Source organism: Balearica regulorum, chromosome 1 (genome assembly GCF_011004875.1).
Source record: "Balearica regulorum gibbericeps isolate bBalReg1 chromosome 1, bBalReg1.pri, whole genome shotgun sequence".
In the NCBI taxonomy this organism is placed as follows: Eukaryota; Metazoa; Chordata; class Aves; order Gruiformes; family Gruidae; genus Balearica; species Balearica regulorum.
Window position 1 is genome coordinate 10734723 of NC_046184.1, and position 15077 is coordinate 10749799.

The 15077-nt window shown below is 39.2% G+C and overlaps 1 protein-coding gene across 2 annotated transcripts in view; it reads left to right on the forward strand.

The window, feature by feature from the left end:
- PCLO (piccolo presynaptic cytomatrix protein) overlaps positions 1-15077 on the forward strand; it is a 378115-nt gene that overhangs the window by 228269 nt on the left and 134769 nt on the right. For both annotated transcript variants that reach the window (XM_075771604.1, XM_075771678.1), the window contains exon 9: positions 6758-6839. In XM_075771604.1, the coding sequence (XP_075627719.1) occupies positions 6758-6839 (82 nt within the window). The remainder of the gene's footprint in view (positions 1-6757; positions 6840-15077) is intronic.

Here is a 15077-nt window from a genome sequence, read left to right on the forward strand (position 1 = left end):
GAAGTAAGCATTCAAATATCTTACAATACAGGCTGTAATTTATTTTTATTTTTCCCTCTTTTCCTATCTCTAGTTTAGCATATATTGAGATTCACACAGCCTAGGTTGTACTGAGCCTACCCATTTCTTGTTGAGAAAGAGGGTTTTACAAGATACAAGTCTTAGAGGAATCTATTCAAATAACTGACTCTATGAACCAATTTTACTGCAGGATAAAGGATGTTTTGGAGTTTTTGCAACTCTTAATATCACTGGCAATAGATAAAAAACTGCCTATCTGAGCACTATAATCCCCATGAGAAACATGCATTATTCTGACCATACATAATTGTATTTGACCACTACAGCATCATGATGTAAAATGAAAAAATTGCTTTGAAAATCAGGTTTGTCCAAGAAGTGGGTTACTGTTATCCTGAGCTCTGTGGTATGGAGGTGGTCAGTAAGATGTATTTAACTTGTAGCACTCCAGGGCTTTTGCCCTGGGAAACAGTTGCAGGGCAAACTACTAGTCACAGAGGTCCAATCTTTGCATTTTCTGTCATATAAATAGCACTACACTAGTTGAAAGACTTTGATCGAAATTTTTCAGGAGGAATGCTAGGGGGCCTGAGAGTTCTTGTTTTCTTTCCAGAAGGAAAATATTTAATTTTTTCTCTCTGAAGCTGTTGCGATATCCACATGTTTATATGGAAATAGAGACACCACATTAAAAATCTTGCCAAAGGCATTTTTTAATGTTTTGTAAAATCTGGGATGGAAATTGGAGAGTGACCATGTACTAAATAATTCTGTGTGATGCTGTATAAAGCCTTTGCAGAAGAAAAGTGATGTGGAAGGAAAAGCTTTACAACAGTTCCTTCTTCATCTGTTTCCATCCAGGTTAGCTATTGTCAGTCACACACTGGTACAAAATGGTATCAATGTGTCTGCAGAAGAGAGGAATGCCAGTTCTCACCAACTCTGCATCATCTGCCTTTCAAATGTTACGCAGAGCTTGTGTATGTTAAATGGCTTCTGTGAACATTTGTTTGAGATATAACTTTAAAAAAATATTTTCAGACACATCCAGAAATTAAATTATTTTAAGATAAGATATAAAAAGGTCAGAGCCATTTAAAAAAAAAATTCATTAGCTCCACACTGAATTCTGAAATAAAACACTTACCAATAGAAGCAAATAAATCATTATTAACATCTTTTTTAGCATTCATTTTATATTTTAAATCTATCAAAAAAAATAAACAATTTTCAGGCTGATGAGTGTGCTGAGGCAAATTAAACAGCCACTAAAGGCTTTTTCAGTTCTGTCTCTTCTGTAGTAAAGAAGTTATGAACTCATTGTCCCACACTGTCTGTTTCCTGTATCCACCACTCACTTCTGCACAGAGAGCTGAGTGTCACACACAATGTACTCTGGAGCCAAAACCAGCAAATAATTCTTCATCCTGACCATGTGAACAGCTCCACCTTCACACAGATCTTTGTTACAGAGGCTTTCCTGAAATCAGTTAGGATGACAGTTTCCTAGTTAGCGTAGTAATTAAGCCATTGCAGCTCTAATATCCTGTACTGAGCGCAAACCAGCCACAACAGGAAGTATTTACATCAGTAGCACTAATCTGCTTGTAATGTATCAGTCAAAGTGTCCAAACACTCTTATCCATTGTAAATTTTCCTTTTGTATTTTCTTCTTTGCAAAAAATGTGAATATTTTACTGACAACTACAACATTGGTTTTCCAGAAGATTTTGTTTCACATGTGTGAAACATCAATTTCCTTACTAGATGAAATCAGAACTGCTTATGTCCCACAGAGCTTGTACAATTAAAGGTAATACATAAAGCACGACCTTGTGCTTTTGAAGCAAGAACACAACAGAATGACAGCCCTGAACTTCTAGGTTTCCATGGATTTCTTATAGCCTAGTAGATTAAGCTCACATACTGTATTATTAATATTAAAATATATTTGTTTCTATAGCAACTTCTGTGGTGCTATGTAGTATTCTTAAATCACATTAAATTGCAATGCAGTTTAGTATCTTAATAGCTGTTTCCCAGTATAGTGATTCTGAACTGCTTACCTGAGGAGGGTAAACATGGTTTAAACTTAAATAATACATAATCTATTGCGGATTTCTCACTGATCCCTGCTGACCTCAACAATTTGCTTAGTCGCTGCCAGTTGAGCTGCAACTTCTTTAAATCTCCAGCCATTGAGGCTCTTTTTGTGACTATTTTCTGTGAATATTATTTGCATATCCTGAACTAAACTGGCTATTTCAAACTGTTTGGGAAGGAACAGTAGGAGGAGGTGCCAGCGGAGTAAGAGATCATGACAAGGAGGTGGATAGTGAGAGTATATTAACAGGAGATAAGTAGCTTCTGAGTGAGGGGCTTTAAATACAGAACTTTCAGTGATCACAGTCTTTTTAAGCCCTAAATGAATAATAAAATTGCAAACTTGTCATAATAGCAGTCTATTGTCATCAGTTCGCATTGGCAATGGTTTTCTAATCACAAAAAGAAGGCTAGGGCTCTAGAGATGCAACCTTTTGAATGTTAATCCCCTGTTGCTAAAGGTCCTCAGAAAGTATATGCTTCTCTTGGTTCATGAGCCTGTACTATTCTCTTGAAATTTAAATCATACCTTTTTAGGGGAACTTGAATACTTAGAAATTATGAAAAAAAATGGGTCATAAGGTGAGCAGTGGGGTTAAAATGAGAAAATATTGTTTGTGACAGAGATCCAGAAGGCTACCTGCAAACTCTTGTTCTACCTTTTTTTTTTAAGTCTATGCTGCTTAGTTTTGACCATTTTCCAACTAGTAAGGAGATTTCATTTTAATGTGTAGTAAACTTCTTTCCCTGTTGGAGGCTTGGGCTGGCAAGACATTTTGTGATTCAGATTCTCTGAAAATACAACAAGAAATAGGACATTTCCAAATTTAGTGTAATTGTTCAAATATCTAATCTAATGATTAGATAATTACCCCCTCACTGTAATTCAAGATGGAACTTAGCAGGTAGTTTCTCATTTTTAGTTACTCAGAAATGTTGTTATCTCTGCATGTCAAAATGACTTCTAAATCAAAACTCTAAATCAGGAGTTCTGTACTGACCTGATTGCAGAAGCAAAGACCACTCACTTTGCAATTTATTAATGAGCAGGAACATTGCATTTGTTAAGCTTTTCTTCAATATTTCTTTTGCAAAATATCTCCATTGTCAGGGATCTATCTGTAGGGAGAATTTTCCACCTTTAGGATTTCTAGAGAACATGGCCTTTGTGCTCTGCACAGAGAAGACGTACCGGTTCAAAGGGGACGGATCGCCTTAGCTGTGGGAGTTCTTGGTGCCAGCTTTCACAGGCCTTGTGCACTCATGCAAGTACCCGTGATATTCAGAAATTAGGATAGACACTGTCTAACCCATCACCTTGAGCATCCACCCTCCTGTTCCTGGATACCTAACTCAGGTGAAATTTCCCTTGAAGACTGTATTTCTTTCTCAGCGTAGCTGCTGAGATTCCCCTTATCAGGCCCTGCCTAAGATATTGGTGCAAGGGGAACCACCAGAAATTACTGTGGCTTTGATGACCAGATCCAAAGACCAGTTAATATGTTACAGCTGTTACTATGGACTTTACCTGGAATATTAAAATACACTTGATGAATTTTATTTCTTAAACTTAAATATAGCGTTAAAGAAATTTATTCTTCTTAACTGTCCTAATTAACTTATAGAATTCCCTTCTATGAGGCTTCCATAGAATTTCTTTATCAGACAAAATATGTAAAGACAACAAAGGGAAAACAAAGTGTATATTTAAACCGATTTTCTGTAACAGTGTTAGAAAACCTCAGCACATTTATTTGCCATTCATTCTATTTTGGAGGGGCTTTGAGCTGACTAATAACATGAAACATGTGACCAGAGCTTAAATTCCTGGAGGAAACGCTTTATAGTCCAGTTTTCATCTAACTCACTGGGATGTAACTCCCAAGGGCCCACTGAGTAATGTGCAGAAAAATGTGACCTGAGTCCCATTTCAGCTCAAAGAGCACAATAGGAGGGACCTACACAAAAGCTGGAGAGGGACTGTGTACAAGAGCATGGAGTGATGGGACAAGGGGTCATGGCTTTGCACTAAAAAGAGAGTCGATTTAGATTAGATATAAGGAAAAAAATTCTTGACTGTGAGGGTGATGAGGCACTGGCACAGGTTGCCCAGAGAAGCTGTGGATGCCCCATCCCTGGAAGTGTTCCAGGCCAGGTTGGATGGGACTTTGGGCAACCTGGTCTAGTGGAGGGTGTCCCTGCCCATGGTGGGGGGGTTGGAACTAGATGATCTTTAAGGTCCCTTCCAACCCAAACCATTCTGTGATTCTATGATTCTAAGATACACAGAGAGTCAAAATGTGTCTGTGGCCAGAAAAGGATGGCATTGCCAGCGCTGAACTGCAAGAGTTATTACTCCAGTGTACTGAATGCTCCCCAGAATGAGGAAGGGATCTCCATGGCAAGGACAGATGACAGGAATCTGTGGGGTTTGTAGCAAATAAGCAGGATCAAGTCACCTCTTGCCCTGTGACCTAAATCTGGGCTTGGGGACTTACACATCCTCCATTCCTGCAGCCTTGCCGCAGAGGAACTGCCCCTTGTGCGCCGTAGCTCAGATTTACACTGCCATGAGTTCAGTGGGGTCCCGATGTATCTTCACTGGGGTAACTGGGGAATGGTCAGTTAGAAGGACACCCCAGCATATATTCAGGTAAAGGGAAATCACCTTTTATTCATAATGATATGAATTGCCAAGATTTATATTTATCATAAAATTCTGGAAGTGAAAGTAGTGACGAAGTAATAGACTAAAGTAGGAGACAGTCTATATTTTCTGATATATTTGTCAGCAAATCATGTACAATATGGTGTTGAATATTCTTGTATTATTATTTATTCAAAAAAGAAATCTTGCTAAAGAAAGATAAGATGTGAATTGAAGTTTATGAGCTGCAGTGTTCCTCAGTTAAATTGAATTGCTCCCACCAAAATGGATCAGCTAAGGACATGTTCAAATGTGTTCATACTGCTGCTTTTGAGTTGCATCATTTTGTATTCTTTTTCATTTAATTAAAAATAAAATTAGATACATTACTTCAGATTTTTTTACAATTTTATGTAAGCTAATGTGCGAAGACATCATTTTTACTCTTAAATTACACTTGCTGAATTTCCAATAATATCATTAAAAACACAGCAATGTCCCTATCCATTTATAAGTGTGGAAGCCTCATGGCACTTTATACACTTCTGGCAGTATTAGACCCTATGTCCTGGCAAAATTCCATGATAAGTCCTAAAGTCTGCCTGATCTCAAGTTCTGATTTGTTTTGGAGTATTTGTCCACTACCAAACCCATGATCTCCTTTTTGTCTGAGATTAATTACAGTCAATACTACTCTCAGTGTGTTATGGGAGGGTTTCAGCCTTCTAGATGCAATGTCATCCACTGGATAAGAAACTGAATTACAGCAAAAGATGTACGAACTCTTCTGCCTACTGTGGGATTGACCTAAGCAAATCCCTTGACTTCTCTGTTTCCTCTCCCATCATTTATGTGTGCTGTCCACTAACATCACAAACTCTCCAGGGCAGAAGCTGGGTTTGAAGTGCTTAGTGCAGGAGGAGGTTAATCCTTTTAACTGCTACTTAAATATAAATAATAGTAATAAACTCTTGGCAGCAGGTTGCTGATAGGCTGCTGCACACCCATGCTGATTAATATTGTCCCATTGGCTCCTTGAATCTGCCCCCCAGGTCTCATCCCGTTGACACGCAGCCTGGAGCAGTCCCAGGCAGCCGCGCTCTCTTCTCTCGGTCTGGGTGCAGCGCTCAGACTTGGCACTAGCATGGCAGAGGCCAAGAGCTGATGGATTCTGCTTTGCTTCCAAAAGGCCAAAACTGCAGGCAAAGAGGGTGTGTGATAGCTGTGAGGTGTGCTGGTGTTGCAGCTCAAGCCCTTTCTGCAAAGGGCTCGCGGCGATCGTCCCTGGCGGGTGGGTGGGTGCCTGCTGCGTGGCCCCTCCTGTGCCCGCCTCGTGGGGCGCGTGGGACCATCCCAGCGGGAAACCTGGTGCTTTAGGACATGTTGTAGAGATGGATTTCTTTCAGCTTTGCCACTTTCCAGTATCAGCCTGGGTGAATGTTGCACATTTTCGTATAAAATATAGTCCTAAAAGTTTTAGGTTGGGTCTTTCAAAAGGCTTTTGAAATTTGATGACAAGAGGTACATTGGAATATGTAGTTTTGCTGAAACTAAAGCAGTAACTCGTGGCTGTGTACACATTCAACCACCATTTTGTTTTAGGTCTGCATGAACAGGATTTTATAACAATTACAGGAATTATATTTAATTTCATTCTTCTCTTGAACATTGCTTGGACAAATGAACGATTAATGTTAAGAGAAGCTACAGAAGACAGTGACCACTTTCTAGTCATTAGGAAATAAAAATCAAAACTAAAGCCATATTTGAAATGAATCTGGCTTTATGGAAGCAAATATTCATTCCCCTGCAGAAGGATTTTGCCATCTGACAAATGTCTTGAAACTTGGGGGAGAAATTTTCAAGTTGTGATATTTCCCTGGATGAAATAAATGTTTTGCTTGTTTTTGTTTCAACTGTCTAAAATTATTGATACAATTGATGTTGGTTTATCTTTTTTATGACATGTATATTTGTGTTCCTCAGATAAATGGGAAGCCCCTGCAGTACATTTTCCCTCATGCAAGGCTCAAACTACTGAGAGACCCAAAGGATCACACAGTTTCAGGTAAAAAACAACAACCCTCTATGACACATGATAATTAATTTGATTAGCATGAATCATGCAAAAGATTTGCAGTATTAAAAATAGTTCTTGTGTCATATGCAGCAGGAAATTCAGTGGTCATATTAAATCTTGCTAGTTGGTTATAACAGAAAGCAGCAGTGCAGAAAAAAGGTCACAACATCTGTTCAAGATACATAAGCCATACAGACATTAAAAACAGAGGGAAAATCTGTTGTGTTATACATATGAGCAGTCTGTTTTGCTGTTGCTTTTTATTTAACTCTATGTTATCTGTATGAGATGTTTCTATAAAATAGGCTTGTGTAGGTGTTCAACATGTACAGAACCGAGAATTTTATTCTTTCTGTACTGGAACTATTCTACAGAGGGGAGTAACAGGACAGTCAGATCCCACTTTTCTGTAATATCTTCACATAGAGACATTTATCACAGGACTTGAGGTTTATTCTCTTTTCCCTAACGCTAACACAAATGTTCGTGTAAGTCTGAGTCTGCTTGCAAAAGAGATGAAAGAAGCAAAGGTTATATTCATTCACCTCCTGGACTGTGAGCAGGAACGCAGTGCGCTGTTTTTATGTGTCAAATTGTAAAAGGCTGCCAGTTACAGGATCTGGCACAGGTAAGGTCTGTTCCGTTTGAGCTTTTGGAATTGCACTCTTTCTCACATCAAATACTGATAAGGAACTCAAAGTTTTTTTAATATGCTGTTTGTCTTCTTTCAGAGGTACTTGCTTTAAGCGGTTTGGCGTGAAACCATCAGACTTTCTTTTTAACTCGCTTAAAAAATTCTAAGTGTGTGTCAAACTCTGTTTCTGTGCAGAAGTAATTACGGACTGCCAGCTCTGGTGTTCCCTTGAGCATTAAGTAGAAAGTGGCACGAACTCACTTGAATTGCTAAATAATTGTTTTCACAGGATTTCTGGCAGTAAAATCTTGATCACTTCCACCCCCAGTATCCACCTTATATTTAGGGTGTTAAATGAATGTTCTGTATATATCATGAGGTATTTTCTTGCTAGTCAGCATAACACCCACTAATGATTTCAGGATACAGAAAGACCCCTCCACCCACACCGCACAGGCTGAACACAGCCGCTGGGTCCACTGTTGTGTCGGCCTCCACTGCCCCAGGCCCTTGCAGTCTGTTGGGGCTTCTTGACATCCTACTGGAGATGGTGATGAGTCATGAGTGATCCAAGCTGCTCTCTTACTCACAAACAAGTGGAATTACAACCACACAACTGTGTATAGCTCATGATTTAATGTTGCCGAAGGCCTGTTGTCCTATCTAAAGTTACTTACCCTCGTGCGATGTAAAATGCCTGTTCCAAATTCTTGACTAGCTCTGGTAGTGGCAACTGCAGCAACATACTGTGCATCAGGGTAAATGCCTTGTAAGCAATGACTGGGAAACCAAGGTGTAGATATTGACTTCCCATTTACTAACGGCGTGAGATCACACGGCATCAAATGTTCACTCAGGATCCTGCTAAGATTTTGTAGCCCACACTGGGATTGCTTGCTGCTGTAGCTGTGCTATGTTGTACCTAAATTCTAATTGGAGTAAACAAGCTTGGCTATGTGTCTACAACCTGGAATCATACTTTTGGGTTTTAGCCCAGATACACTCTTGGAGACCTGCACAGACATGCTTCCATACAATGTGCATATAGATATCCCTACAAATATGAAAAGGTTTAAATGCAAATTGTAAAGAAGAGAGCCAAAGGTGGAATAGGGTACCAACAGGGAGGACCTGAGCCAGAAGAAATTGTAGTATTTTTCAACCATACAACCAACAACCCTCAATAAAGCTCACATGGGGAGTCAGATCTCTCCAAGAGACCAGCCAGTCACCGTCCAGGTGGTGATGGGAGTCTCTGTTGCAGCCATCCTTTCAGGAGCATCTTCAGCTGTATCGGACAAGACTCCCGGAACTGTTGTGTTGATGGATTCTTACAAACCAGCTGGCCTGTGGTCCTGGGTGACCACAACAGTATATGCATCATCCATTGTCTCTGATTATCTTACAGTATGTACAAACCATCCACTGTCTTAGCTATGCACAACAGCCTATGCGATCGTTTCTGCACATGCAAGAACAGTTTCTACTGATTGAAATGATCTATGTGCAGTTTGGTCAGTTCAACAGCAGGAGCTGCCTGGGGAGGTGCCTGAGACTGACAGGTTCTCCTCTCAGGGAATTAATGAACACATCTTAAGTATACAGAGTGTATCATCTTAACTGGTGTGTACACAGCAAGAGCTACATGGGGAAATCTCCCAAACTGTCCATAATTCCCACTTGGAGAACTCCCGTAACTGTTGATCAGCTGCTTTGCTGGGAAGCTGTCCAGGGGTTCAGCCCATCACCTCATCTCACTGGGGAGTTCCTGGGCCACCCTGAGCATTAATGACTCAGTGTGCTGGGTCAGCCCAGGTACCCAGCTATACCACAGCTGTAACTATAGTGCAAGCTTGAATTTCATCCTAATATCACCATTATACTTTGAATTCCATAGAGCTTCCAAGATCACATACTTACCATAGTGGAGGTTACTGCCTGATTATGGATCCAGAAATTGTCACATTGTGAATATCAATAATAAGAGTAGTACTAAATCATTTAAAATTCTGGCTGTATCACTACATATTATGTGCACATGCATTCTGTTTATTTGCTTTCTTGATTACTGAAAACTGGCTCCAAGGTACAGATGCCTTTGATGCCTCTGACATCATCTGGCATAATTCTGCACATAAAAACATTTACTGCAAATTTTAGCATGTGAATGAGGTGTTTAAAAAATGAGAAACCACGCCAAAATTGTGATGGCAAGAGAATAGTAGCTCTGAATGAGAAATAAATGTATACTCACTAGCCGGCCTCTCTCTTGAGAGTTCTTGGTTTTTTAGTGTATGCCATCATCTAGAACTCACAGCTCTTCTTTTCAAGGTGTGCAATGTCCCCTCCTCAGGCAATGCTGATCGATGTGAAGGAATTGCCAAGGATTTTCTCTGCAAAGAGTGATTAATAACTTGCAATTTTTTTAAAAACAGTATTGGCATCATGGTTATGCTGAGGTGCCAAAGCAATGATGGCAGTGATCAGTGAATGATAATATAGCAGTATTTAATGCTCCAGAAACTCACTGTTTGTTTTCACCGAGAATCCCTTGTTCCTTTTGGATCCATCGGCAGAGCAGCATAAGCACTGTTTTACACTGCCAGCATTTTCTCTTCTGTTTTTTAACACGTCATAGTTATATTTGAAAAAGTGAAGAGAGGACATGGCTGTTGAAGGTAATGAGACCTTTGGCAATGCCTTTGGAAATGTTGCAAAGATGAAGACTTGAATTGTGTTATTCCTGATCAGAAAGTGGTTTAGGCACAAGGTATGAAAAAACAAGAAGGCAGACACATCTCCGTAGGTCAATAGGTACAATGAGTGCGCTCAGTCAAAGGTAATTTTCACTGCTTTGCCTCACTTAGGCTGAGTCACAAGTAATTCTTCCGTTTCCAAAGGCAGGATATTCTGTGTTTCCAGGGAGCAAAATGTACCTTTGAGCAGCCAGCCTGTTCGTGTTGTGGAACATCCTCTTCAGTTCTGGTGAAAGAAAACAGAGAAGCAATTCAGAAAAAACTGTGAACTTTATAGTAAAGAAGAGAATTACACTGTGGGCAGAAGACTGCATCCCTAATGTTCACTTCAGCAGTGATTTCAGTGAAACTGCTAAGGGGATATCAGGGTAGCTGTAATGCTGCACACACGTCAGAGATGCTTCATACTCTCCATAAGGATTATTAATTCCATCACACAACACCACACTTCTGCAAGCATACCAGCTCATGAGGTACTTATCCCGAGAGAGAGGAAGAGAATTCAAAGAGTTTTCCGATATCAAGCTCTTGTCTCTACATAAATAACCCTATATATTTAGGGTTCTTTTCACCTGCAAGTTCAGCAAATTCAGTTCTTACAGCAGAATACTGAAGTACGGTGAATATGTGATTACTAATCAATTAAAAACATGTTAAATATAGTCACAGTCTGTGTTGAATGTAACATAGTAGTCAAAAACAGAAGGTGAGAAATGTAACCAACCTCTTGTCCTCATACTCTTTTCTTAGAAGATTACTTAACCTGTTTCTTCAGTTTAATGTGAAAAACTGTGATAATACTTTGCACAAAAACCACTACCCTCCACTACCATTCACTTGTCACTGGGGAAGGATTTAATCCCTAATTAATGTCCATCATTCCCTCAAACACTCTCCTTATCAGAGACATGGCGCAGAAGGTAAAACTCCATAAAGAGAAGGGAACAGAGCTGTAACGGCCAGGCAACATCAGAGATTTTCCAGTGAAGTCATATGGCAGTAAGTGAGGGCAGGAATGGAAATAAAGGGAAGGAGAGATGTCTGTTTGTTTCTTAATAGCAATCTTAGAAAGAACATAATACCATTCAGCTTTTCAAAAAAAAAAAACAAAAAAAACAAAAAAACCCACCCCAAATGTTTGTATTTGTTAGAAACATTTTGTAGAGATACAGACCATATATTCCATGTTTATGTGCCTTCTCTCTAACTTAATTTGAAAAGCACTGGTATGTGTATTTAAAATACTTTCCATGAACCCTTTGTGGCAGCTGGGTTGTTTATGCAGTCTTCAGTGTATGAACATCTGCTGAAGGATGTCTGATAAGATCTTAAGATGAGTGGAGGTAATTTAAAGGGCAATGTGTCTACTGGTTATAAAGCTCTCATGCAGAAAAGGCTGCTGGAACAGATCGCTGTGGCACTGAATGTTAAAGTCAGGCCCCCAGGTTCCCATGGAAAGCCAAGGCAAAAGCTGGCACATAAGAATGAGTTTCACAGAAGCCAAACCAGAAATCTCTCTGTGTTGGAGATAATGCAGGTCAGCACTTTTTCGTGAAGAACTTGTAGACGAGACATTCAGGGACATATATCATTGGTGAGACAACTTGTCAAGGACATTAGAAAATGTTAATAATGCAGAAATGTCAGTTTAAGGTTTCACTTTGCAGGTGAGGCATAAATTATCTTAATAACTCTCAGAAGAAAATGAAGACCCTGTGCTCCCTTCTCTGCATACTGACTGTCAAAAGTAGGCGTAGGTTTAATCATTACACTAGAACGAGGCAGATACAAAGGACAATCAATTGGAGGTTGAAATAGTTTAAATAAATCAACTTTTGGATAAAGTTTGGATATGGCTATTTTCCTCTATTGATTATAAAGGGAACATGAGTTGACCAACTTAACTACCATTTTTGTCTTGTAGCGATCTTAAGTTAGAAGAGATGAACACATACGGCTTATGTACAAAGAAGCTATAGAACAATCAAAAAAACTTGTAGAGGACTGGTTGTGTAAAGGACCACATCGCTCCTCATCACCAAGAGGCAAACACCTATTTGTGTTGGATGCACTTTCCAGAGCAGGGTGCTGGAACATTTTGAGAATGATTGCCTTCCATTCACTATTTACCTAATCACAGATTTGTACAGGTCTTTGAAGTGCACCAGGTGTACACATCCAGGCAATCTGGATGCAGGATGATTAAGGTTAAGATGTTCTGATTCTGCAGGTCACTGAGGCAAAGAAAATGTTCCTTGTGGATTGTTAGGGTGCTCTGAGGTTCTGATTGTCTCATAGCATCATTGCACCAAGCTAACTGAGGTGCAGCATTTATCTACTGAAACTTTTCTTCTTCATTACCTGTGCTTCTGATTTTTTTTTTTTCACATTGTTTACAGGTAATATGCACTTGATGCCTGCATGGTTGTTTGCTGGTTTACTTCAGTAAAAAGAAGTTGGAGGAGGGGAGTTGTCAACAAAATTTTCTTTAAATAACCTAAAGTTTGCCAGAAAGTGTTGTCATTCCTGAAGAAATGTGTTCATCAAGAAAGGGAGTGAAGCTGGCATTAGATAGTCAAGGCTGATGAAGCCAAAACTGTCTGAGGATAGGCACTCCAAAATTAGATTAATTTTCTTCTCACACCAAAAAAAAAAAAAAAAAAAAAAAAAAAAAAAAATCAGCTCCCATATTCACTACAATATACATTTTTTTCTAAAAGAGATACAGTTTAATGAGGCAAAAGTTTAAGATATATCAAAGAAAGTACTAATTTGTGTGTTAGGTCAGAAACTTTTTGCTTTCTGTAAAAAAATAGTTGTATTTTGCTGCTTGTTGTTGTCTTTGACAGCAATAGTCATTAACTTGAGAATATACCATTTTCTCAGAAAAGACTGAAAATTTCCCTCATTTGACAGCTTCTTCTAGTGGGTAGAAAAAAATTATCATATAATTTTCTTAGCACAGAAGCGAAGACTGCAGTATTTAAAGGAACAAACTATGCAGGTAAATAAATCATCTTTATCTCACAAAACCCCCTGCATTTTGAAGAGTTAATTTCAACAAACAACAAGCTAACTAGTAAATTACTATGCACTTAATTCATATGCTGTTTTCCTTTTTCAGTAGTTGAGTTATTATAAGAAATAATAATTGTATATGAGACATCAAATGAGTATATCACAAATAAGATGTGACATGCCAAGTCTTATGAGATTTATGTCTATTAAAAAAAAAAAAAAAAGAAAAGAAAACCAACTGAAAATCATTTTGTCAACTCCCACTCTTTAAAATGTGGAAAAGTCATTTTTCTATGTTGCTTCCTTCTTTTTGTCTTTTTTTAATTATTATTTTATTACCATCCTAAGCTGGGTACAACAGAATTAAGGCATTACTTAAATTACTTCATTACTTAAAGATGGGAGTTTAAACCCAACTTAGATGAGAAATGATTGGATGCATTTACTAACCTCATTCAGCAGTGACTGATGTCATCAGGGAAAGAGCACCGTGCAATGAACTGAAGGTCTCAACATGTGTCTTAGCAGATAGTTTCCTATTTCCAAACACAAACCTAGCCTGTATCCACAGATTGAATGGTTGTAAGAAATGAACTGTCAAATGGCCACACAATCCTTCCTGGGGACAGTCTGAATTGCTGCTCTGTGATACCTCTTCTGAGAACAAACCATAAGCTTCTGTCTCCGCTGTTGCCAGCTTAGGATCTTTCCCAAGCAATGAGTCAAAAGTTAATTTGAAGTTTAACAACAGAGGAACTACAATTCCTTCACTTATTTTGTGTAATTTCTATGAATATTACAATGTTTTCAATGAATTATAGGCCAAAACCAGATACTGTCTTCCTCTTTAAGAAAAGAAGGAAAGTTCAGAGGTTTTTTGCAAAGAATTAAGATTGCAGGTAATACTTGCTTTGGAAGAATGGTATTTTACAGTTTATAGTTCCACAGATTCTTCCCCATTCATGACAGATATCCATGCAGCACTGTATCAGTCGATTCCTTTGTGCAGGACAGTCACTTGGGTGAGACATGAGCCAGACATGGACAAATGGGAGAGAGTAGGGCCACAGCAGAGGGCCATCGGGGTGGCTGCTGAGAGCAGAAGCTGAAGGACAGGGCTTGTTCAGCCTGAAGAGGAGACGGTTTCTGGGGGGATCTAACAGCAGCCATCCCGTACCGATGAGGAGCTTGTCAACAAGAGGGAGCCAGGCTCTTCACAGTGATACATGGCAGGAGGATGAGAGGCAATGGGCAGAAGTTAAAACAGGGGAGGTTAATACAAGATATAAAGTCTTTTTCCCCACTGCACTTATCTATAGCTATTAAGATGTGTAAATCTGAGGTATTTGGTGACTTGCTTAAAAGTCCTTCTATTTTAGAATGGGAAAGAGGGTGTATGTGGTTAGATACAGGCCTGCTCACTAAATAAAGCTCTGTGGGCAAGAACACAATGACAAAGAAGGGAGAGGAAATTCAGAGCAGATGGAGAATGGTGCAGGTCATATTTTGACTAATGCAGTCCTGACAAGACCAAGACTGGATGGTCTTTCTAGCCTTTGCTAAAAAGTCTCGAGGTGCTCCAGAGCGTAAGTGTACAGTGAATAAGGTCACTATGTCTGCATATACATATATGTTTAAGAAAACAATGTCACCATTGACATATCCTGCCTTAGGATAGCATCAGCATAGATAGCATCAACTACTGTCCAGTAGGTGATAGGGTGGAGTGATGTTTCTCTTTACCCAGTCTGCCAGTTTACCAGCCTCATAAAAAGAATTTATGATACAGCCTTTCTGCTCCCCAAATATCAATGCACC